At 44.8% G+C, this 26,524-nt stretch overlaps 1 protein-coding gene and 1 gene segment (V, D, J or C); both read right to left on the bottom strand.

Moving 5' to 3' along the window:
• The window catches only part of LOC133138129 (Ig kappa chain V-III region MOPC 63-like), a 340,842-nt gene that overhangs the window by 7,370 nt on the left and 306,948 nt on the right, over positions 1 to 26,524 (bottom strand). The window contains 1 exon segment of the V gene segment in view: positions 22,972 to 23,018. Within this exon segment, the coding sequence occupies positions 22,972 to 23,018 (47 nt within the window).
• On the bottom strand, positions 893 to 21,996 carry LOC133138123 (tripartite motif-containing protein 16-like). The gene is made up of 6 exons (XM_061256614.1): positions 21,370 to 21,996; positions 20,876 to 20,971; positions 16,775 to 17,008; positions 16,476 to 16,632; positions 2,262 to 2,297; positions 893 to 2,029 (listed from the first exon to the last, which is right to left on the bottom strand). Exons 1-6 carry the CDS (start codon positions 21,958 to 21,960, stop codon positions 1,497 to 1,499), a joined length of 1,647 nt encoding a protein of 548 aa, XP_061112598.1. The 5' UTR covers positions 21,961 to 21,996; the 3' UTR covers positions 893 to 1,496.

Below are 26,524 nucleotides of genomic sequence, written 5' to 3'. Positions count from 1 at the left end.
CCTCCCTCCCCCTCTCCCTCTCCCCTCCCTCTCCCTCTTTCCCTCCCACTGGCTCTCTCTCTCCCCCTCCCCTCCCCTACCTCTATCCCTTTCCCTTCCCTCCCTCCCTTTCCCCTCTCTCAATCTCCAGCAATTATAAAAAAATAAAAATAAAAATATTCAGGATGTAGATTCAAATGTGCTTTATTTGCCTGACAAGTGAATTGTGTATTAATGCGTTGACAATAACAACATTACAGTCAAAACAACAACCCCCCCAGCATAACACACATAGGAAACGACAACAAACCCCCCAGCCAAACACACACAGTAAACAACAACAACCCTCCCCCCGCCAAACACACAGAGTAAACAACAACAACCCCCCCAGCCAAACACACATAGAAAACAACAACAACCCTTCCCCAGCCAAACACACATAGTAAACAACAACAACCCCCCAGCCAAACACACATAGTAAAAAACAACAACCCCCACAGCCAAACACACATAGTAAACAACACAAACCCCCCAGCCAAACACACATAGTAAACAACAACAACCCCCCAGCCAAAGACACATAGTAAAAAACAACAACCCCCCAGCCAAACACACATAGTAAACAATAACCCCCCCAGCCAAACACACATAGTAAACAACAACCCCCCCAGCCAAACATACATGGTAAACAACAACAACCCCCCCAGCCAAACACACATAGTAAACAACAACCCCCCCAGCCAAACACACATAGTAAACAACAACCCCCCCAGCCAAACACATATAGTAAACAACAACAACCCCCCAGCCAAACACACATTGTAAACAACAACAACCCTTCCCCGTATATGTATGTATATATCTTTCTCTTTCTGTCCCCTCTCTCTATCCCCCCTCCCTCTTTCTCCCTCTCTGTCTCTTTCTCTCTCTCCCCATCTCTCCCTCTCTCTCAAATTCAAATTCAAATTGCTTTATTGGCATCAGCCAAACATTTTCCACACACGATTTACAGAACAAAGTACCAACAAGACTTAGTTGTGTGAACAAAGCACAGCCTTTTTCATATATCCATCCATCCATCCATTATCTGAACCCGCTTATCCTGATCAGGGTCGCTGGAGGGCTGGAGCCTATCCCAGCACACATTGGGCGAAAGGCAGGAATACACCCTGGACAGGTCGCCAGTCTATCTCAGGGCACACACACCATTCACTCACACACTCATACCTACGGGCAATTTAGACTCTCCAATCAGCCTAACGTGCATGTCTTTGGACTGTGGGAGGAAACCGGAGTACCCGGAGGAAACCCACGCAGACACGGGGAGAACATGCAAACTCCGCACAGAGAGGCCCCGGCCGACGGGGATTCAAACCCAGGACCTCCTTGCTGTGAGGCGGCAGTGCTACCCACTGCACCATCCGTGCCGCCCTTTTTCATATATGCAATGATATTATTTCAAATTCAGTATTTTTCCCTCTCTTTAATTACAGCTGATCTTCCCTTCACTCTCTGCCTCATCCCAGATCACACAGTTTTACAGAGGATCCATAGGAATACACCCAAAACCCAGGATAGACGGGCTGAGTGAATGTGGTCTGGACCCTGTGCAGGAGGGACATTGTGTCAGAGATGCTGTAGAAGGACAAAGTTCCTGCCCTGTGATCCAGGTACACTCCTATTCTGGAGGAGTAGGGACCAGGGATTTTAGTGTGAACATTATTGTGCCTGAAAGAGTAACTGGAGGGAGACCAGAACAAACTCCAGGACTTGTTATTCTCTCCCATCCCACAGTCCTTAACCCGCCCTTTCCTGCTGATCTCTTTATATGACACTGCTATAGAAACCCCATACTGCCCACTCCTCTCAGCCTCCCAGTAACAGCGTCCAGACACACCCTCTCTGCACAACACTTGGCGGTAGCTCTCAAATCTCTCTGGATTATCAGGATATAACTGGTTCTTTTTCAAACAGGTCACCTCTCTGTTCCCTTCAGAAAGACAGAGTTTTCTGTGCGCAGTGTTGGGGTCCAGTGTGAGCTGACAGCCATCTGATGGAGGAGAAGAGAGGAGAGCTCCACTCACATATTTTACACATCATACATATTTTACACATCTTTCATATTTTATGTATTTAAATCTCATATTTTCTTTATTGTTCTCATTTTTAAGATGTTTAAAGCTTTTTAAACTTGCTTGTGTCTTCTGAAAGTTACTTTTCACTTATTTTACCCTTGTATCAGTTGCTTCATTCATTGATTTAAGGCTTAATTACAGACTCACATTGTAAGAAGTCCTGTCTGGTCTGTGGCTCTTCCACTGTGGAGAGAGAGATCACAAGAGAGTTTAGCTTCTAAAGATGAACCTTTTTCTAAGATCCTGGAGAAATTGAATGCTTATGCTTGTTTCAATCTGCAAGTAAATGACAGCTGATGTCACCCAGAATACAGTATCAGAATGGGTCTCAAATGTTACACTAAAACAGAGCAGAGAGAGGAGAGGATGGTTTCATCATAACACTACTGAGGAATTTGACTTGTGTTCTCTCCTCTCATCTCTATGCAGTATCTTGCATCCTAGTAAACAAAGACATACTGGTCATACTGTATTTTGTTCTCTCAAGATTAAACAAAGCTTTCATTGAAAACATTTAAGGTTATGCCCTAGCCAGAAGAACTGCCCCTAACATACTGGGTACTTTTACAGATTTCATCCCTATTCACACTGAACACCTCTGTGATATTCTGGATTATCTGGAGTTTGTGAGCACTAGGAAGTCACATTGAGATTAAAACCTCTTTTACAAATGAGACCGAGCCATGACAGGGTCAAATAGCAGACTAAGATCACAGAATCACAATCACAGATCCATTACAATAATATACATAATTATGTAGGTATATACAGAACAAATTGAATTACAATCCATACAATATGACAGAACATAACACAGGGAAAGAGTGAATTAAACATATCCATGCAACTTAAAGCAGTAGCAGCTTAACATGAGAACATGCATGACTCTCAAATTGAAATCATTTCATGAAATAAGAGAATCAAGTTTAAGCTTGGCCTGAAACTCGTTCCAGGATCAAGGAAAATATAACTTGTGAGACAGACTGAAATATCACTCACCCCCACTCATAAATAATATATAACCTGTGAGACAGACTGAAATGTCACTCACCCCCCTCATTAATAAAATATAACCTGTGAGAAAGACTGAAATGTCACACACCCCTGCATTAATAATATATAACCTGTGAGCAAGACTGAAATGTCACTCACCCCTCTCATTAACAATATATAACCTGTGAAACAGACTGAAATGTCACTCACCTCTGTCATTAGTAATATATAACCTGTGACACAGACTGAAATGTCACTCACCCCTCTCATTAATAATATATAACCTGTGAGCAAGACTGAAATGTCACTCACCCCTCTCATTAATAATATATAACCTGTGAAACAGACTAAAATGCCACTCAACCCTGTCATTAATAATATATAACCTGAGACAGACTGAAATGTCACTCACCCCTCTCATTAATAATATATAACCTGTCAGAAAGAGTGAAATCAGTGATTTCTACTGTGGCATGATTGTTGGTGCCAAACGGCCTGGTTTGAGCATTTCTGTAACTGCTGATCTCCTGGGATTTTCACGCACAACAGTCTCTAGAGTTTGTAGAGAATGGTGCAAAAAACAAAAAATGTCCTGTGAGCAGCAGTTCTGCTGGCCAAAATGCTTTGTTTATGAGAGAGGTCAGAGAAGGGCCAGCCTTGTCCAAGCTGACTGGAAGGTGGCAGTAACACAAATAACCACAAATTACAACAGTGGTATGCAGAAGAGCTTCTCTAAACTCACAACGCATCATAACTCTAAGTGGATAGGCTACAGAAGAGGAAGTCTAAAAAATGTTGAATAAATACCTAATAAAGTGCTCACTGAGTGTAAAACCTGTGAGAAAGACTGAAATGACACTCATCCCTCTCATTAATAATATATAACCTGTGAGAGAGAGTTTTTTTTTTGTCAATTTGTGTTTGGTAGGTAATTTCTCTGTTGTAACAATGCTTCTTGGCAACATATTTTTACCATTGGAAAGCCTGTTCATTTCCCTTTTAAATGCTGCCCCATTTGTAAGGAACATGCATTTGTGGGAGGAGCAGCACAGCTGAGTATGTGGGTTGCGCTCATGAAAAATGTGCCAAATCTCATGAAATGGGCGATGTCAGAGACAGACCGTGACGTGGGCGTCCCAAGAAGACCGGTTCCTCACCCTTTCAGCACTTAGGAACTGTAGACTGTCTTCTACAATCCTATATCTCCACAGTCTGGGACCGAACTCCATCCTCCAAGATGACAACACTCGCCCCCACAGAGCAGGGTTTATCAGACAGCTGGGGCATGCTGTTGGTTCTAGAGTGACCAACACAACCACGTTGGCTGACTTGCGACAAATCCTGGCTGAGGAGGTGCCAGGCTGTTGTGGCTGTGTATGGTTCTTCCATACGCTATTGAGGCTCCTGACTGTTTGTTAAATGAATAAACTGTAAAATTGTACAATATGTCTTCCTTGTTACTGATAGACTTCAATCATCCAATCCGCCAAACAACACCAAACAAGAGTCAATAGTGTAGGAACCACCACTTCCACAATCCCACAGGACAATTCCGCAACATCCACCCCGCATGACGTCTAGCTTAGTTCAGCCAATCGGAAGCATATATAGAGTGAACTACACAAGTAGTCACTCTTCTCACAGCTAACACTGATACTCATTAACACACCCAGAACTCTAGCTTACCCAAGCTAGCTACTCCCACTTTTACCTTTCCTTTGTTCAAGCGACACACTGTCAAGGTATTGAAATATACTGGTTGAGTGACAGACGTCGTAGCCAGTAGGATTGCTCTACCACCAGACGTGACGTCAGTCAATGTAACCGGTAGCGGGGGGGGAGTCAAGTGTGGTTGGCGCACAGCAGACGTTGTTGTCAATGTTCATAATCTACTGCCTGTGCACGTTCTAATAAAGGGGGGACTCCTGTGGAGTTCTGATAACTGCATCCAGTCTCAGTTCACTTGACATGGTGTCAGAAGTTTAAGTGAAGGAACCAATAAGATGGCAAAGTTTAATCCACCGGAAAACTTCAATTTTGAGCGACCGTCGGAATGGCCAGCCTGGAACCAAGAGATTTTCGCGGTATCGGTCGGCTGCAAATTTGGGTGCCGAAGACGGAGAAGTCCAGGTTAGCACTCTCATTTACGTCATGGGCAATGAGGCGGAGAATATCTTCAAATCCTTTACCTTTGCTGCGGGTGAGAAGGACGATGATTATAACACAGTGTTAGCTAAATATGACGCCTACTTCTTACCGAAAAAGAACGTTATACACGAAAGAGCGTGCTTCCACCGACGAGTACAGAAACAGGGGGAAACGGCGGAGTCATACATCAGAGCTCTATACGAGCTGAGTGAGAACTGTGATTTTGGACAATTAAAAAGTGAACATATCAGAGACAGACTGGTCGTCAGCATCCACAACAGAGAACTTTCCAAGCGAATGCAACTGATGCCCGACCTCACCCTAGAGACAGCGATACAGATGGTGAGGCAAGCGGAGGACGTCGAGGAGCAGATGAGCCAACAGCTGCAACAAGCGTCGCTCAACGTCCAGGAGGTGACACAGCGGCGGCCGTGGAGAAGAGGCGAGAGGCAGCCTGCTAAGGAGACGAGTGGCAGGTGGGAGCAAGCTCCCTTGGGAGACAACAAATGTCGCCGGTGCGGTAAAGAAAATAATGCCCAAGCCAAATGCCCAGCACTGGACACAGAATGTAGGAAATGTGGGAGAAAAGGCCACTGGGAAAGACTGTGTTTTTCTAAGTCAGTGAGAGAAGTCACTCAGGACAGTAAAGAGGATGAGGAAAGCTTTTACCTGGGGGCGGTGAGCAAAATAAACCTAGGCAGTACAGATCACTGGTCAGAAAGGATAAAAATAGGACACACTCCAGTTAAATTCAGGATTGACACAGGGGCCGACGTTACTGTGATGAACCAAGAGACATTCAGCGCACTCAAACCCGAAAGACAGCTAGTCTAGGGGACTGCTAGACAGTCCAGGTGGGGCACTGGATATAATGGGGCAGTTTACGGCCAGTACACTTCACAAGCAGAGGAAGTACATTTTCAATATTTACGTAGCAAGAGGGTCTACGGTCAGCAACCTACTTGGCAGAGAGACAGCGGTAGAGATGGGGCTGGTTAAGAGAGTAGCAGGTCAGAGCAGCAGCAGGTCTTCAGGGGACAATGAAAACAGACCCTGTTAAGATTCACCTGAAGGACGGAGCTGTACCATATGCTGTACACACTGCCAGAAGGGTCCCTCTACCACTCCTACCTAAAGTCCAGACAGAGCTACAGAGAATGGAGGAGCAGGGTGTGATTGTGAAAGTCACACAACCCACTGACTGGTGCGCGCCCATGGTGCCAGTCATGAAACCAACAGGTTCAGTGAGGATCTGCGTTGCACTCCAAAAGCTCAACGAAAACCTCAAAAGAGAGAGATATCAACTGCCAACGACAGAGGAGACTCTGGCCAAGATGTCAGGTGCCACAGTCTTCACATCTCTAGATGCAGCATCCGGCTTCTGGCAGATACCGCTGCATGAAGACAGTAGCCTCCTGACAACCTTCATTATACCTTTTGGGAGGTACTGTTTCAAGCGGCTGCCGTTTGGGATAAATATTGCACCAGAGATTTTCCAGAGGAAAATGAATGAACTGTTGGAAGGACTGGAGGGCGTGGCAGTGTACATGGACGATGTAATCGTCCACGGCAAAGACGTGACCACACACAACCAACACCTGCAGAGCACACTAGAGAGAATGAAGCAGGTGGGTCTGAAACTGAACAAGGAAAAATGTGTGTACAGACAAGCAGAGCTGCGCTTCCTGGGCCACATTGTGGATGCCAGTGGGGTGCGAGCAGACCCAAGCAAAGTCAGTGCTATCAGTGAGCTAAAAACACCCACAAATGTGCACGAGTTAAAACATGCTATAGGCATGATAAACTACATGAGCAAGTATATTCCAGACCTGGCATCAGCTGCAGGTCCTCTGTATGAACTGCTGAAAGAGAGAAACATGTGGGCATGGGATCAGCCACAACAGCAAGCGTTCCAGAGACTGAAGGAAGACCTTATCACCTTGCCTGTCTTGGCACACTATGACCCACAAAGACAAACAGCTGTTTCAGTGGATGCAAGCAGTTATGGGATAGGGGCTGTCCTTCTACAGCTGCACAGTGGTGAAAGCTGGAAACCTGTCGCGTACTGCTCCAGGAGACTGTCAGATACAGAGACACGATACGCACAGATTGAGAAGGAATGCTTAGCAGGAGTGTGGGCCTGTGAGAGGTTCCAAAAGTACCTGGTTGGCATGGCCAGTTTCCGGCTCATCACAGACCACAAGCCACTGGTGCCACTGATAAACAGTAAGGACCTGGATACGGTGCCAGTGAGGTGTCAGCGACTCCTGATGCGGCTGATGCGGTTCAATGCGAGAGCGGAATATGCACCAGGTAAGACTCTGGTCATTGCAGATACCCTGTCACGCAGTCCTGTGGAGAGCGGGGACAACACCACAGAGAAGACCATCGAGTGTCATGTAAATGCTGTTACTCACAGTTGGCCAGTGTCACAGCACAAACTGGATAGGATCAGATCTGCTACACAAGAGGATGAGCAGCTACAAAATGTATGGAAGCTGATCGCAGATGGATGACCTGAAAGAGTGAGTAACACACCACTCAGTGTAAGAGACTATGTGAGGGCCTTGTGACATTAGGATGTCGCATTGTGATTCCACAGTCCATGAGACAGGAGATGCTAGAGCGCATACATGAGGGACACCAAGGCCTGTCTAAGTGCAGGGAAAGAGCCCAAGAGACAAGAGTGTGGTGGCCCAAAATATCGGCTGATATCAAACAGAGGGTGGAAACATGCCACTTTTGCCAGACAAACAAGCGTACACAGCGCAGAGAGCCACTACAGCCCACACCCTTGCCGGAACGTCCGTGGCAAAAGTTAGCAACAGATTTGTGTGAACATAATGGCAAACACTACTGTGTGGTACCAGACTATTACTCACGGTACCTGGAGATATTACAGTTGACCTCTACCACAACAGAGCAGGTTGTTAAAGTACTTAAGGCTACGTTTGCCAGATTTGGGGCCCCAGAACAGATCCAGAGTGATAATGGGCCGTGCTACAGTAGTGAGGCCTGGAAGGACTTTTGCAGACAATATGATATTGAGCACATTACATCCAGCCCACACAACCCACAGGGTAATGGTCATGCAGAGCGCGCTGTGCAAGCTGCTAAGCGCATTCTCAAACAGGATGACCCAGTGTTAGCGTTGATGTGCTACAGAGCGACACCAACAACTTCGACAGGTGTGAGCCCAGCTGAGTTACTCATGGGACGTAAAATCAGAACTACACTCCCAACACTCAAGAGGAACCTGGTCCCCAAGTGGCCGGATAAAGACCTCATCAGACGCAGGGACGCGGAGGCCAAACAGCAACAGGCATTCTACTTCAACAGGAGACATGGAGTTAAAGAGTTGCCACAGCTTCGACCTGGAGATCATGGGCTGCTGAAGCTGGACGGGGAAAAGAGGTGGAGAGGACCAGCATCTGTCATCAGTGAGAGCAGTACACGGCGCTCCTATCAGGTGAACACACCAGGGGGAGGAGAGATCAGGAGGAACAGACGGCACATACAATGTGTGCCACAAGCAACGACAGAGAATACGGAGACTACTGGACTGTCACTGCACACAGAGTCAGAAGGAGATGACACACAACACCAGATCTCTTCTCAGGGACAGTGTGTAAACAATGGACTGGAAAGAAACACACCAGAAGGTTCTGTGGTGACACTGTCGGGTAGAGTAAGCAAACCCGTCTGGAGAATGGATTGTTAAGCCAAATGTAATTTATGTGAAAAAAAAGATCCTTAAAGAAATTGTAACACACATTGCATGCTAAAGAAGGAAGTCTGATAAATGCAACATTATGTGTTTGTTGTTGGGAAGTACATTGTTATTGGTTTTGGTAGTGATTTTGGTTCCCTAAAGAAAAAAAAAAGAGAAAAAAAAAAGAAAAAAGGGGGACAGTAAAGACGAGTTTGATTGATTGTAACCCTGTTATTGTTATAGAGAGGGATGTTGATTTGAGGGGGAGATGTCAAGGTATTGAAATATACTGGTTGAGTGACAGACGTCGTAGCCAGTAGGATTGCTCTACCACCAGACGTGACGTCAGTCAATGTAACCGGTAGCGGGGGGGAGTCAAGTGTGGTTGGCGCACAGCAGACGTTGTTGTCAATGTTCATAATCTACTGCCTGTGCACGTTCTAATAAAGGGGGGACTCCTGTGGAGTTCTGATAACTGCATCCAGTCTCAGTTCACTTGACACACGCGTGCTTGCGCGCGCCCACACACACGCACACACACACCCTAACTTCCCCTACTGATTCCCATTAGTTTATCTGTTCTGTGTTTGTACGTTGTTTAATAAATATATTTTATTAAACCCCGGTGTCTGTTTTGGAATCACATAGACATGAGAGCCGAGTTAAAGCATGCATGAGCCGCTTTCTCGATACACTGCCCCCTCGTGTAACATTGTGGCATTACATTCGTAATCTTACACGGTAGTATGTTGATTTGCATTTACCTTCCGGTATAATACGTATTATCAATAATAGTATTATTAGCCGTACTTTTATTCATTATAATTACTCTATCAAAGTAATTTTAATAATTAATTGAATGTTACTTTTAAATTCTAATTTAATTGTAATTTCAACTTGTCACATTCTGGTACTTTGGATTAATGTGATGAGCATCACAGTTCCTATTTTACGTTCAGAATATCCACCATATGTTCGGTCATTTTGCTGTTGTTGCATTGCAGTACCGCTAGTGCTACCCGAGTCCCTGTGTGATGCTATAGCTACCTTGTACTACAGTTAGAGAATATTCAAAGAGCGTTTTAAATTCTTTATCCTTCATCACAACTTGTATGTTGGATTGTGATTTTGGTGAACATTGCCAACTTTTAGGAGCTCAAGGCCCTTGTGAAATAGTTAACTTCAAGAGTACCCTCTTAAGTTACTGATTTAGCTTTTAGTTTTATTTTGCTTGAGATATGGAACCCATATCTATTGATGAGTACCTTTCCTTTTTAGCCCATGGTTTAGCACCTGGCTACATAGCTTTCCTGAATCAGATGAACCTCACTGATTGTAGGAAAGAAATGTTCTCACTTATCAATGAGAAAGGTCACTCCCCCACCCAGTCAAAAGACCAAATTCTCAGTTGTCTAGTCTTAAACTTTGCCAGACAGATTAGTCTTGCTCTTCAGAGCAACAAAAACCTGGAATCAGAGATGGCATACCTCAAAGGACAACACACCAGTGTTTTACTTGAGCTTCAAACTGTTGGCAAGAAAGCAGTAAAATACTTGCGTGATCTGCATTCAGCCGAATCAGATCTTTGTTCCTACAGAGAGGAATTATTTCAGTTGAAGAGTGGATGCCACAAGCTACCACATCCACTCTTCTGTAAATCTGCTTTCTCAGGCTTGCCCAACTCCAGCTTCTCCCGCTTCCTCCTTACACCACAAGGTGGGGGAAGGGGGGTCACAAATTGATTCGGGTTTGTCAGATCCCAGTTCCACAGCTTGCTCTGATGGAGACTCCTCAGTCTCCTCAGATTGCAGTGTTGTTGACCACCCTTGCAATGGTTTGTCCACCTCTTCTCTAGAAAGGGAAAGGGGGGACTCCATCCCAACGGTGGTCCATCTCCGCAAAGGAGAAACAGTCAGGCAGGTACAGGACTGCACCTTCCATGCTTACCCCTCTCGCGAGGAGGTCAGGGAACCCTCCCGTGGACACGGTAGAGGAGATTCTGCTTTATTAATTGGGCACACAAAAAGCAACGCTAATAGCGCTAGCTTTCCCTTTATAACTGAGAGGAAAGGTGACAGCTCTGTACAGTACACTGACAGCGACAATTCATCTTCTGCCAACCATTGTGAGAATAATGACTGTTTTGCAGCTCCGCCCCCTAAACCTAACCGAGGACGTCAAGCTCTGCATGAAACGCGTTCACATTCAAATGTGATTTCAGTCTCTCCTTCACCAAACAGGCAGACTAGTGCAACTTCACAGTCTTCGCTTTGAGGAGCTAGAGGCCATAGCGAAGTATGTCCACACATTTGACCCCAAGGACTCTGAATTTAACATTCAGAGTTACTTCAGAGAAGTTGACTACTGTCTCTCGGATCTGCCCAGGGCAACCGATCGAGAAAAGGTAAGACTTGTATGGAAAACCTCTACTAGAGAGATCCATACATTTATGGAACAACTTCCACTAAAGGTTCGTTCTAGCTATCCTAAGGTTTGTGAAGCATTGGTAGCTGAGTACCTGCCACGGTCTGATCGGGCCACAGCCATGATCAAATCTGTGGAGGTTAAACATAGCTGTACAGAACGACCAAAAGACTTCTACCAACGTCTTAAACATGCGTTTTTCCAGGGCAGAAACGGACCAGGCTTAGATGAAGATCCAGCTTTCAAATCCCTTTTTGTGCACAACCTGCACCCCTGTGTCCGAACTCATGTTTCACTGTTTTCAAGGGGCCAACACTCAGCCCTTGAATTAAGAAATGAAGCCCAAATGGTCTGGGACACTTTAAGAATTGTGCCCAGGAACGAGGTATTGGAAACAGCAAAGCACGTTGTTCCGACCAAACCAGCTGGCACTTTCCAGGTTGCCCCTTTTAAGTCTAATAGCTTAAAACAACGGCATACGAGTAAGTTCCCGGTTAAGAGCCACCGTGGTCGCTTCTCACACTCTGATTCAGCCGGAATTGGAGAGAAGACCAACCCGGTAGGCCCTCCTTATCCTCTGATAAGGAAGATACCTTGTCTGAAGAGAGCTTCTTCAGTTCTTCTGAGGACAACTAAAGCCTCTAACCTTTGTTCAGTAGTGTGTATGCCTTGAGTAACCACTCCAAAGAGCTATCTGGTCTTGTTCAACCTCCATCAAAAGATGTTGAATAAGACTGATCTATAGCCATGGTCTCCTCACAGGCAGACTCCCAGCTGAAGCTTTGACCACTTTCTTTTGCACACCTTTCCTACCAAAGGGGGTGGCAAAATAAACTGGTAGTTTACAGCAGCCACTTAGATTTGCATGTAGCAGCAGCAAACGCAGATCGTAAGTAGGTACTGTAAAGTCAAATCCGACACCCGTTACAAATTGTAAACGTTCATTGCTTCTTTCTACACCTACTGAACTATGGTAAAGTATTGCATGTAGGAACTACAGTGTAATCTTTACAAGTGTAGCCAGTGGGACTTTAGGACCCAGGGGCGAATAGTAAGGGCTTAAATGACGAGGTGTGCATAGGGGCAGGATTCTTGCGTCATCAGTCAGCTGCTTAGCAAGGGGACCGGAGTGGAAAGTGCGGTAAGTTGGAATTGTTTGGCATGCTGTTATATTAGGCCAGCATTAGCTGCCTTATAATAGAGTACGACGCTTATAAGTATGTGGGTTCTTGTAGATTACCGACGGACGAAGACAATCCGGGCATTGGCGTTCCGTGTGTTAAAGGGTGTGCGTGTGCAGTCACCGGTAACTGAAGTACGGAGGCATTTTGTTGGGTTTAACGAGGGTAGGTATGCTTCCCATAAATTGTGTGGTTTTGATGTGAGCCTTGGGATGGGCCGTAATGTGATTTTGCTATGGTCTGTTTCGTGGAATTTGCAGGTAAATAGAACGATTCTTAAATCTCCGCTAGTGATTCCCTCTTAATCGCAGTAAGGGGTGTATAATAAACAAAGCATTGAAGCGGTGCCCTGCTGTGCGCACTGAGAATATTCATATTTAATGTCTTTCAACAGATCGTGTTGGTGTTAAGAGTGTTTGCCTAATTGCTGCTGCGTGCGGGGGGGCGGATGGCCTGGGAGCCGGCTTGTGAATGAACCCCGCCACTCGTCGTTTTTTGCCATTTTGTTTGGACAGCTAGCCACTGTTTTCCCATATGTGAAGTTTGTATATGTTTATTTATTCATATCATGTCTATGAAAATAAGCTCTTTTAATCATTGATGTTTTACTATTGATGGAACTTGTTGTGTTTGGGCAGTGTGCAATACCAAGGGTGGGCTGTACTATTGTAATCAACCATTATATGGGGGCAGTGTGCAATATCAAGGCTGGGACAAGGGGAGGTGCCAGTGGGCAGGTGTAATTTGGACAATTGTCTATCTAACTGATTATCTTGGCACTTCATGCACTTTACTTGTTACTACATTACTTGTTCTAAATCTTAATTGGCTTTGCTTGGGTTCTCATATTTAGTGGGCAGGGCTCGATGCTCAATGTGTTACGGGGACCCCCCGTGTGGTGTGATTATGATTGGTGTGTATTGACCAAGCCTTTTATGGTTAACATGGTGTCACCTTGGTTGCGGTGCTTGGGGTGCTGAGTCACTGGGGAGCCCTGTACTTATTGTGGATCAAAAGTGGGTTGCCTGTCAATATTGAGCACTGGGGTGCTGCCCAACTTTATTTATTGGAATCTTTCATATAAACTTGTGTTTATGAGAACTTGTGTATGTACTCCTAATACACTGCTGTAAGTAAAGGTTTGGTCCTCTACACAACAAATATTTTAATTGCTCTGAACGAATGTTATAATGTTATAACGAATGTTATAAATAAAGTATTACTGTATTGCTTTTGATACATCAGCCTCCAATCATTTCATTCATTTGAATAACACTAGCGTGGGGAAGGATCTTTACTGTAGAGTATCAGTGGGCTCTCCCATCCCCGCCAAATAGATGAGAGTGGCATAATCATAACATATGGTGGTATAATGGAACTGGGTTTTTGTAGCTAACGGCCACACAAGTATATTGCCACACCCCAGTGTGCCTTACTCCACCTCTTCCCCAAGTAAGACAAGACCACAAGACCTTCTGGACGCCATCCAATAACTAACAAAACGACTAACCCTTTCACCAAGGTTTCTTATGTTTTGTGACAATGTTTTCACTGCTCAACCTTAGTTTTTAACATTGTTTGTATCATGTGTTTTAGACCAGTTTAGTTAATTGTTGATAAATATCTGGATGTTTGTCAGTCAATTGTGAACTGTGTTACCGACCAAATGTACTTGACCTGTGGACTGTGAACTGACTTTTGTGCTCTCAAGAAACAATGGCTTCAGCCGCATCCTGAGACCACAAGGGGGATGTAGGAACCACAACTCCCACAATCCCACAGGACAATTCCGCGACGTCCACCCCGCATGACGTCTAGCTTGGTTCAGCCAATCCCGTAATGGCGGGAGCAATAAACTTTCCCGTATAAGAGCAAGACACGTTCTTGGGATCTCTCTTCTGCTTCTTCTGCTTCTCTTCTTCTCTTTCTTCTCTTCACTCTCTTCGCCCATTTCTTCGACGCACCCTTTTTGGCCATTCGCTTCAGCTCATCTGCTCCGAGACCCGGACAGAGGCTGAATGCTGCACAGCGCACAACCAGGCCAATGGACACGCCTAGTTACCTTGCAGTAACTTCGTGGCCTATAGTGAGTGGAAACTGGTGTACGCGGAACGCTACATCAGTTTACCCCTGCAAAGCTCACCAAAGAACAACAGCAACAAACTTTTCCACCCGGAAAAGGGACCAACGAACATCCTTCCAGCAACCGAGCGGACCAGATAACAAGGTGCGGCTAAGACGGGAACGCCCCAGCTTTGCGCACCTCTCCAGGACACGCATTCACCGCACCATCGCGGCTCCTACAAGGACAGCACGTCTTTTGGATCCAGCAATGCGTATGCACTCAGTAAGACTAAACAAGCATTTTCAGGCATAGCCAGTGTTAGCTTAGTCTGAACTGTTATTTTGAATCTGTGTTTCTATATTTGCCGTCTTACCATTTGAATGTATTCTGTTAGCCGTGTATGTACGTGAATTGATTTGTTGTCTTTCGCGCATATATAGAGTGAACTACACAAGTAGTCGCTCTTCTCACAGCTAACACTGATACTCATTAACACACCCAGAACTTACCCAAGCCAGCTACTCCCACTTTTACCTTTCCTTTGTTAAAGCGACACGCGTGCTTGCGCCCGCCCACACACACGCACACCCTAACTTCCCCTACTAATTCCCGTTAGTTTATCTGTACTGTGTTTGTACATTGTTTAATAAATATATTTTATTAAACCCCGGTGTCTGTTTTGGAATCACATAGACATGAGAGCCGAGTTAAAGCAGTCTTTCAAAGAACTTCCAACCTTCAGGTTATCGGTATGTTTAATCATTAATATTGGTTATTTTAATTATTAATTGAAATACTAAATTTGTGGCTAGATATTTCTGATAACAGTAATTTTATGAGACTGATTACTTTTCGCAGTTATACTGCTACATAACATTAACTGGCGCCCCGGTTTCGTAGAGAGTAAAATCCCTACGTTATTTGGCGGCCCGTGCGAGGACCCTACATAATTTGGAGCCCCGTGCGAGGACCCTACATAATTTGGAGCCCCGTGCGAGGACCCTACATAATTTGGAGCCCCATGCGAGGACCCTACATAATTTGGAGTCCCGTGCGAGGACTCGTACAATAGCAACAGCAGAATAAGCTGTTTGGCGTTGGCAGAGAAGATTTGGCAAATTTTACATGAGCGCTACCAACATACTCAGCTGTGCTGCTCATCCCACAAATGCATCTTCCTAAAATATGGGGCACTATTTAAAAGGGAAATAAACAGGTTTTCCAATGGTATATAATGTATTGCCAAGAAGCATTGTTACAACAGAGATATAATCTTCCTCTTTTGGAGCTCTGCTTGAAATACCAGGAGAACAGCATTTTCTGAGATCCTGATTCCCCCCTGTCTGTCATCAACAATCATTCCACGGTCAAAGCCACTTAGATTACATTTCTTCCCAATTCTGATTTTGGTCTGAACAACAACTGAACGTCTTGACCATGTCTGCATGCTTTCATCCATATAGTTGCTGCCACATGATTGGTTGATTAAATATTTGAATTAACAAGCTGGTGTACAGGCCTGCTCAATAAAGTGATCTCTGAGTGTATGTAATATAAATGTGAAGGGGGGTGCAGTGTGCACTAAATGAAATTGTGTTCTTTTAAATGAGGCCAGGCCAATGTGTCTCAGGTTGAAAAAAATATTTAAATGTATCATTTTTCTTTAAATAAACATTGAAAACAGGTCCCACAGACCCAAACACTGCACAATGGTTTATAATATATAACGTGTGTAAATGCCTTTCATGTTGTAAGAGTGAATCTTAGGCAGATCACCTCACCACTGTGTTGTGTGCAGTGACTAAACACACTTTCTGCAGCAGGGTTTGTCCACCAACCTCTTCCAGAAACTTTGAACTCCGCTTTGACAAAATCCTCTAGTCGCTCTTTCTGTTCAGAGACATATTTCCTCACAGCCTCAAAACAGACGTTTGGACTGACAGTGATGCTGGGTAAGTCCCCAGGTCCAGGAGGGGCACAGAGGGACTGACAGCTCTGCAGACAAACAGAAAGAGACAGACAGTGAACACAGATTCCTGTGCAGACACCAGGAGCAGATCTTTGTCAAAGAGGAACACACCTCACCATGTATGTACAGTGTACACAGTGCAGACTGTCAGAGAGCCAGTGATGTTACCTGGAGGAAATGGATGTGATCCTGTGTGTGTGAAAGCTGCTCAAGCTCAGCTTCTCTCCTCCTCAGCTCAGCAATCTCCTGCTCCAGTCGCTCCAGGAGTCCTTCAGCCCGACTCACTTCAGCCTTCAACTGATCTCTGATCAGCTCTTTCACCTCAGAGCGCCTTCTCTCAATGGAGCGGATCAGCTCAGTGAAGATCCTCTCACTGTCCTCCACTTCTGTCTGTGCAGAGCGCTGTTAGGAGAAACAGAAGGAGGAGGGTTGTACATTTTAACTAGGCCTTTTACTCAGCTCTTACTGGGACCCCAGACAGCCTGTTCCCCACGGTGTGGGTCAGTGGCCCAACACTGGGCTCCTCGCTGGCTGACTGGAGGAGAGCCCTGGCTGAGGCCTGAAATGGCTCTTCCAGCATCCAGCTGTTGTCTTCTCCTCTGGTCAGTCCCAATGGTGGCTGGTGGCCATTTACCTGGGTGGGGCGCCACACAGTGCGAGAAATGGTCTTAAATAAAAAGCATATCTACAACTCTGACCAACAATTCTAATATATTAGACAACAAAACAATAAATTGACAAAGGAATCAGAAACTAAAGCAAATTGTACGCAACAAGGCCTATTTCGCCAAATGTGGAAGCTACCTTTATCCTCGGGGTTCTGTAGAAATACACACAATAAACCATCGAAATGAAAAATATTTTTTTACAAAACGAACATTAACTGCGTTCCGAACAGAAAACGGGGGACCATAAGCATTCGTGCAATGGTAGTGTTTCTCCTGAGGAATGTATACTGTATGCTGAAATTATTTTATTAAAGCGGAATGAATTGAACTTTATACATACTCATGATGAGCAAAAACTAGTACGCAAGTCTTAGTTATTGGACAGGAAAGTTGCACTGTTCGGAACATCATGAGCTAACTGGGTGTTCCGAACGCCCACATTACACTCACACGCCACAATTGGAATTCCTTAATCGCCACGATAAATTCTTACACCGCGATGATAAGGCTTCTTGGTTTACAGCCTAACTCTCCCAATGACTGTTTTGTTTTTAAAAATATGTTTTATTAACAAAATAACAGTAGTTATCAAGACAAGACATTGTGGCAAGCAGCAGCAGCAGCTAAGGGCCAATTAAAGAACTGAAAACAAAGCGCTTGCTTTGCTAGCCAACTGGCCCGCTTTTATTCCCTGCCACAGACAGTTCACAGCTAACCGAATCGCCTCACCTAACTAGCTCTTAACCCACGAGCTTCTGGTTACAACCCAGCCCCTGAAGTAGCCCGTTACCCAAAACCTCCCCTCTGCAACCTCTCCATACACAAAATGACCTACCCACATAACAGCCCCCCTGCAGCAGCATCTGGTAAATGGTTTGCATTGATATAGCACCTTTATCAAAAGCGCTGTACAATTGATGCTTCTCATTCACCCATTCATACACAAACACACCAACGGCGATTGGCTGCCATACAAGGCACCAACCAGCTCAGTCAACCAGTCAATCAGTCAGGAACATTTCGGGTTTAGGTGTCTTGCTTAGGGACCCCTCGACACACCTAGGGCGGGATTGAACTGGCAACCTGCCAGCTGACTGCTCTTACCGCCTGATCCAATGTCGCATCTCATTCACAAATCCCTCAGTAACACAAATCATATAGCTCACACAGCTAACTAGCAATTTAATTACAATTTGGGAACGGATACGTTAGCTAAATTATGTTAACTGGTTAAATACTGGCAGCGCACAGTAGCCGCCATCTTGCTTTTATAAAGCAGTTAGCCAGTTAAGTAGCTGTCGCTACAAACATAGTGCTCTAGAAGCTAACTATGAAGACAAGCAAAGTCCAGCCGTTTTGGAATGGCTAAACTAAATAAATATTTAAACATTACATAAATAAATGACTTACTGTACTTGCTACATCTGTGATGGAGACAAACAGCTCCAGGCTACTGCTAGCGTTAGAACCAGTGGCGGTGATACAGGCGGTGCAGCGGGTGCAAGGCCCACGTCTCTCCGTGTCTTATATCAGTACACCGTTTTTTACAGGTCTTTTTTTATTCATTCACCGGAAAATAGCACAACTGCGTTTACTTTAACAGTGGTGTGTGTTTATATATCCTTAAATAAGAAAACTATGCCTCGGTCATGGTTATTACGCTTTCGTTGTACAATATGTGATAATGCTAAACTCATACCAAATACAGTCTCATACACTCATACAGTCTATTTTAAAGAAAAAAGGCTATAATGCATAAACTATTCAATTAAATAACTTGTGGCGTGCTAATTCATTTGGTGTTGTTGTTGTTTCTCTTTTGTGATCCCCTGTTATGTCTGCGTCTGAACGTTTACCAGCCGAGTCACTCCCCTGTCTGCATGTCCCACTATTCGGTTGTTTACGGTAGTTTCGGGTTTTCAACATTCCTTCCATACTCGCGATTCGTACTTCCTGCTTCTCTAGGTAGTTAAATGTTGTAAAGCACTATTCTTACTAACTACTAGTAATCTAGATATTGTACAGTACTAATCCGATTAATACACTTACTGTCTGTCTAACTAACTAACTAACAGTCACTTTTATTGGGTAGTTAGAAGTATTCACGTAACTAATTCATGAACGCAATCTCTTAGTATTTCTGCACTGTTCTGTAACTCCGCCTCCCTATGCCTCACTACGTCTTCAATCTATGCAAATGTCTACTCCCTAATCCGGAGCCGTATGTTTTACATGTTTGCTTACGTGCATCCAGTCCGCGTTTTCGTCTCCCTCCTGTTATTACCTTATGTTATTACCCTCTTATGTTTCCCAACCTGTTGTCTATTTGTTTAGCCCACCTTCTCCCCAGCCCCGCCTAGATTGTCACCTTCCCTCATATATTTAAACCTCACTCTCCGTTTCACCCATTGTCAGAACGTTGATCAGTTATAGAGCTGAATTACTTGTACGCCTATATCTTCAGATTCCTAGACACCCCTTTGACTTTGATTTTCGAGCTTGCCTTGCCCTCTTGTTTTGTTTGCCCTTCTGCTTTCCTGGTTTTCGATTATCCCGGCCGACTGGGATTGGAACCCAGGACCTCCTTGCTGTGAGGCAGCAGTGCTACCCCCTGCACCATCCATGCTGCCCACTGCACCATCCATGCTGCCCACTGCACCATCCATGCTGCCCACTGTACCATCAATGCTACCCACTGCACCATCCATGCTGCCCACTGCACCATCCATGCTACCCACTGCACCATCCATGCTACCCACTGCACCATCCATGCTACCCACTGCACCATCCATGCTGCCCACTGCACCATCCATGCTACACACTGCACCATCCGTGCTATCCACTGCACTATCCATGCTGCCCACCCACTGCACCATCCATGCTGCCCAGCTTTCCAAATATTCTTTTTTCAAAAGAGTAGATTTTACAGAGACATTTTTGTATTTACTTTTAAAAAGTTACATATTACTGTAAGCAATTTACTACTTTTTACATAAGAACTTGATCAAGGCAGTCAGATCAGAAGCAAACCAAAACAAAAGAACTGTGTCAAGTTCTCCAACATGCTTGGAACAACCTTGCTGCTGATTGTCTTATAGAATTGCAGGACAGCGTTGGCTATCTCAGAGACGTGATGCAGTTTTAACGCTGAAGGGTGATTTTTACATTACATTATTGGCATTTGGCAGACGCTTTTATCCAGAGCGACATACAGTTGATTAGACTAAGCAGGAGACAATCCTCCCCAAGAGCAATGCAGGGTTAAGGGCCTTGCTCAAGGGCCCAATGGCTTTGCAGATCTTATTGTGGCTACACCGAGATTAGAACCACCAACCTTGCGTGTCCCAGTCATTTACCTTAACCACTGCACTACAGGCCACTGATTCAGTTTTTATCTATTCTGCCAAATTACTCAAATGTAATGTAAAATGTATAGTACGTTTATTTGGGACCTTTCATTACATTTTTCTGAAAGAATCTTATCTGTACAGAATGTTATATAGGTGCCTAAGACTTTTGCACAGTATGGAGGTGGGAGTGATCGGGGGTGGGGCGGCGCCCTATGCGCTCCTATTGACCAGCCGCACTGGTCAGTACCCACCATGAGTGACTCCACAGCCTGTCTCAGATCCTGCAGCTCCTTCTCTCTCTCCTGGATTCTCTGCTGGAACTTACTCTGTGTCACCCCCAGCTGCTTCTGTGTCACAAATGACAATACAATGAAGAACTTTTCAACTACATTTTAATCTTCCATATGAAAATAAGACAAAATATATGGCATACAGCAGGTCAGTATGTAGAAGTGTACTGGTCTTATAGGTAAAGCTGTGTGTGTGTGAACTAGCTTCTTCAGCCGTGTAGATTCCAATTCAGGGAGTGAATAGGGGGGTGAGGGGTGTGAACAGAGCTGTCACAGAGAGGTGACTTTGGTTCACTTGCTGCTCTTTATCTCTGTGGACCTGGGAATCTCTGTGTTGTTCAGTACCTTTTCAAAATGTATTAATCTTTACAAACTACACAGGTAAAATCCTACATATTGTAGTGGTGAGCCAATTCATATCTATCATCATTATGTGAAAGAGTTTTAGTTATTACCTGTTTCTTTGTCCTTTCTGCTGCAGCTGAGACTGTATCATGGCCTTTGTGTTCATCCATCACACACAGGAGACAGATACACTGCTGATCAGTAAGACAGTAAACTTCCAGCAGTTTGTCGTGATTAGAGCAGATGTTCTCCTGCAGGTTTCCAGTGGCTTTGACCAGTTTGTGTTTCTTAAGCGGAGGAGATTCATAGTGAGTCTGGAGGTGAATTTCACAGTGAGATGCCAGACACACCAAACAGGACTTGATGGCTTTGCGTTTTCTCCCAGTACAGATATCACACGCCACGTCTCCAGGTCCAGCGTAACAGTGAGCAGGAGGAGCAGCTTGGAGTCCTGTCTTCTTCAGTTTCTCCACCACTTCAGCCAGCATGGTGTTTCTGCCCAGAACAGGCCTAGGGGTGAAGGTCTGTCTGCACTGGGGACAGCTGTAGACACCAATATGATCATCCCGATCCCAGCAGTCCTTAATACAGCCCATACAGTAACTGTGTCCACAGGGAATAGTCACCGGATCCTTCAGTATATCCAGACAGATTGAACAGCTGAACTTTTCCTGATCCACCGAGATATTGGCCTCAGCCATTTCACTGCTCACACTGACAGAGACAGTTTTTCCGGGGCTGAGCTGAGTTGAGTTTCGTTTCTGAGTAACAGAGAGAGTTTCAGAGACTTCCTGTTTGTGCGAATAGCTCTCGGAGGTGTGGTTTTGGACTGAGGCCAGGCTGAGCAGAGAGGGCAGATTCAGGAGGAACTACTTAATCTTAAGGGTCGAAGGGCAGATTTACTGAAGTTCTGTGTGGTCTGAACCCTGGTGTAGCCACAATAAGATTCACACAACCCTTGGGTCCTTGAGCAAGGCCCTTAACCCTGCAGGGGAAGATCGTCTCCTGCTTAATCTAAATCAACTGTAAGTCACTTTGGATAAAAGCATCAGCCAAATTATATTTAATGTAATGTAATGTATTGTGATCAGTAAAGGTCTGTATACACATGCATGGGATTTAATGTGGCTCCGTCTGATCTGAGTACCCAATCAGACATGCACAGATAATATGTACAGTGTAATATGAGTATTCAGGCATTTTGTCAGTCCAAAGTTGAGCATATTATTCATGGAAAGAATGAGGTAAATGAAAAATTAAAATGCACAGTGGTCTCGGATTGTATGTCCAGTAATGTTGAAGAAAAGAATAACATGAGATAATAATCTTGTTCACATGTCCAGCCTCTGGGGTATTCTGTGACTTTACAAGCAGCTTTGGAGTTACTTCAGGTTTATTTTTAAACTTGCAAATGGCAGCAGGTGATCTGAAATCTCTCTATTTGAAATATTATTCCTTGTACACAAACACTGACTGGGCTGATAAACAGTGCTGATCTATTCCTGCCAAACACCCCTGCAGAAATGACTATTCTGCTTTTCAGAGAGATTGCCCTCGGGGATACCACACTCACGCCGTCACCCAGTGCAAGGAACCTCGGCGTGGTGATGGACAGCAGACTGTCCCTTTCCGAGAACATTGCGGTGGTGACCCGGTCTTGCAGGTTCTTCCTATACAACATACGGAGAATCCGCCCCTTTCTCACCCCCTACTCGACCCAGCTCCTGATCCAAGTGATGGTTCTGTCCCGCCTGGACTACTGCAATTCCCTCTTGGCTGGCCTCCCAGCGTCCGCCATCAGACCCCTCCAACTTATCCAGAATGCAGCAGCTCGTCTGGTCTTCAACCTTCCCAAATATTCACATGTCACCCCCCTGCTTACTTCCCTCCACTGGCTGCCTGTCATGGCTCGCATCAAATTCAAAACATTGGTGCTAGCCTTCCAAGCAGTTAAGGGGTCTGCCCCAGCTTATCTACAAAAAATCATCAGACCCTACACCCCTGCCAGACCTCTTCGTTCAGCCTCCACAGGCCGCTTGGCACCTCCCCCTTTCCGAACCTCCACCTCATGCTCACGACTACTGTCTGTTCTGGCTCCACGGTGGTGGAACAAACTCCCCGTTGAGGTCAGAACTGTAGAATCTCTCCCCACCTTCAAGCGCAAGCTGAAGACACACCTCTTCAAGCAGCACCTCTCCCCATCCCTACCTCCCTGTGAACCTTAATTGTTGTCTCTGTGACTTACTTTGTGTATCGGTATTTTTAGTTGGCTAGGTAAGCAGTGTTTGGATAGTTAACTTTGGTCACTTTTGCTCTGTTGTTTGTTTGTTCTTTGTTAAAAAAAATATAAATAAATTGGCCCTTGTCCTTATCTTTGTTGTACAGGTAGCAGTTGAAATTGTACTTCCCTCTAGGGTCTTTCAGCAAACTTATCCCTGGTTATGGGTATGCACTTTGTTGTACGTTGCTCTGGATAAAAGCGTCTGCCAAATGCCAATAATGTAATGTAATGAAATGTTATTTAGGAATGCAACCAGGTGTACCATGTTGTTTTCCATGTTATTTAGCAAATGCAACCAGGTATACCATGTTGTTTTCCGTGTTATTTCGGAATGCAACCAGGTGTACCATGTTGTTTTCCATGTTATTTAGGAATGCAACCAGGTGTACCATGTTGTTTTCCATGTTATTTAGGAATGCAACCAGGTGTACCATGTTGTTTTCCAGGTTATTTAGGAATGAAGCCAGGTGTACCATGTTGTAAGGCAAGGCGGTGGAGGACGCCCCACTAACTGATGGAGGCACATTGGCTCACGTTGCCTCCTCGTTGTTCTGGCACCTCAACAATGGCATGCTGGCCAATGATATTCTTCCACTGCTCCGCCTTTTCGTCAGGTTAAACTCTGTTGCATCAACAAAGACATATTCATGGGGTTCGGCCAGAGCATAGAGCTCAGAAATTCTCAACAGAAAATGGTATATATATATTGTAAATACAGTAAGGTAGGTAATACAGTAATTTACAGTGAGCACTCTAGCTCACTGGGCAGCTTGTTTTTTTTTGAGAATCCATTGTTCAGAAGCTCACAGACACAAACTGTGGCCCTATTTATTGATCCTGAGATGGTGAATGATTTGTGTTTACATCTGGAGAAAGGTGTGACCTGAGTTTAGGTTGTGTATGTTTGTTGTAAGAGCACAGCATGCAACCACTGATTCATGAGGGCATTTGTTTGTAGAGATTTGCAGGAAACATTTGAGCATCTGCAGCATGGGTTAAAACAAGTGAAAAGTGTTTTTAGTTTTGAGAGATGTGTTGGTCCTCTGTGAGCTGAAGTAATCACTTGGGAGTTTTTGCTAAAAGATCCAGTTTAAGTATGTTAGCAATTGAGAAAAACTGTAATTAAGCAACCCATCAATTTACTCATGAAAAAATGGAAGCATCTAAACAATAGTGACACCAACTCTGACCATTACAAAGCCCTGCGATGCTAAGAGCTGAGCAAAGGAAAGAGTATCCTCTCACAGCTGGTCCTGAGGCTCAGTTCACTAACCTCCCCTAACAGAGAGAGAATCATGATGTAATAACATTATGTTGAGTTATTTTAGCTCATCAGGGTTTGTCCATTCTTCAGTTTTAAGTACACTTTGTACAGTGTTCAGATTTTTGGATAGGCTTCTTGCCTAAGTGCCAGCATCCAGCAACTACCTGACTGGAATGCTCATCGTTTTTCACCGGCATATAATCCATTCTGTTTTTTGATACTGCATTGAAATTTATACATATGACCTTTGGAGAGGCAAGTTATGTACTGGCTTATCCTGTGTGGCAAAAGTCCCATGACCGGATGCCACTGATTTTTCAGAGTTGTGTGGATTAGGGACATTGACCTACATGAAGAGGGCACTGTGGCTTTCCTGTAATGCTTTAGGAGCAGGTAACATCATTTTTATCAGCGATATGATGAATAAAATAGACTGACATCGATTCCGTTTTAGAGATGAGGCGCTGAACAAAACTTGGCATCATCATTTGAAAGTTCCGACACATCCTGAAAGCGCGAGGCCCATTGCGGAGTTTAAACAGATAAAGATAACACGCGTAGACTCACGTGTACATCTACAATACAGTGGGTGAGTGTACACCCTACAGTGCAATTTCAGCACTGTTGCTGGGAAACCTCCGGCCAGAACGGCCAGTCTCCTGCACGCAAAAAAGCTGCACTCAGGGCAGGTCAAGATCGCATCAGGGAGCCCGCTGTCTAAATTCCCCCCTCCTCCTGCATTTTTGGGTCGGTTTCACTCGCTGCTCCTCCTGGCTACTGTGTTTCTACCCTTAATTCACTGATTCCACCACTTCAAGTCCTTCTGATTGTTCATTACCTACATACTCCATCACATTTACCTGTGAAAGAGCTGGTGTAATGATCTGGAACAAATGACAAGCTTTCATGAAATACTGAACAAAAAACTGAGAGAAACTATTTGAGAGAAAATCATGTTTGGTTCATGGTGAATAAACGTACAGAAGATTGTATGGCGTGAATGTATTTGGGAGTTGATTTGCAAGTGCTGTTCCTGAATTCTGGGTTGCAGGGTGAAACCACAGATTTTAAAGACATCCTGCATGGCTTCTGTCCTCTACATCCGTACAGGGCTACAAGAGGCCTGGCCTTTTCAGTAGAGGGAGAGTGGGGTTTGGGAGTGCTTCTCTGGACACTGTAGAAGGGCTGCTGATGATTAAAATCCTTTTCTCCATTTTCAGCCCCCTTGTGAAGATTAGAGGTTGCCAGATTCTTAATACTGCTGTTATATTTATTCATAAGACTTTTGGAGAGGTTATGTACTGGCTCATGCTTTCTGGCAATAGTCGATTTACCTGGGGGTCTGTGTTTACCCATGTGCTACAAAAGCATCAAATTCTCAAATTGAATTCAAATTCAAATTTACTTTATTGGCATGAAAGGAAAAAATACCAATGTTGCCAAAGCAATATCCATCCATCCATCCATTATCCTAACCCGCTTATCCTGAACAGGGTCGCAGGGGGGCTGGAGCCTATCCCAGCATACATTGGGCGAAAGGCAGGAATACACCCTGGACAGGTCGCCAGTCCATCGCAGGGCACGCACACCATTCACGCACACCATTCACGCACACACTCATACCTATGGGCAATTTGACTCTCCAATCAGCCTAACCTGCATGTCTTTGGACTGTGGGAGGAAACCGGAGTACCCGGAGGAAACCCACGCAGACACGGGG

The sequence above is a fragment of the Conger conger genome, chromosome 10 (assembly GCF_963514075.1).
Source record: "Conger conger chromosome 10, fConCon1.1, whole genome shotgun sequence".
NCBI lineage: Eukaryota > Metazoa > Chordata > Actinopteri > Anguilliformes > Congridae > Conger > Conger conger.
This window is presented reverse-complemented; position numbering and strand designations above follow the sequence as displayed.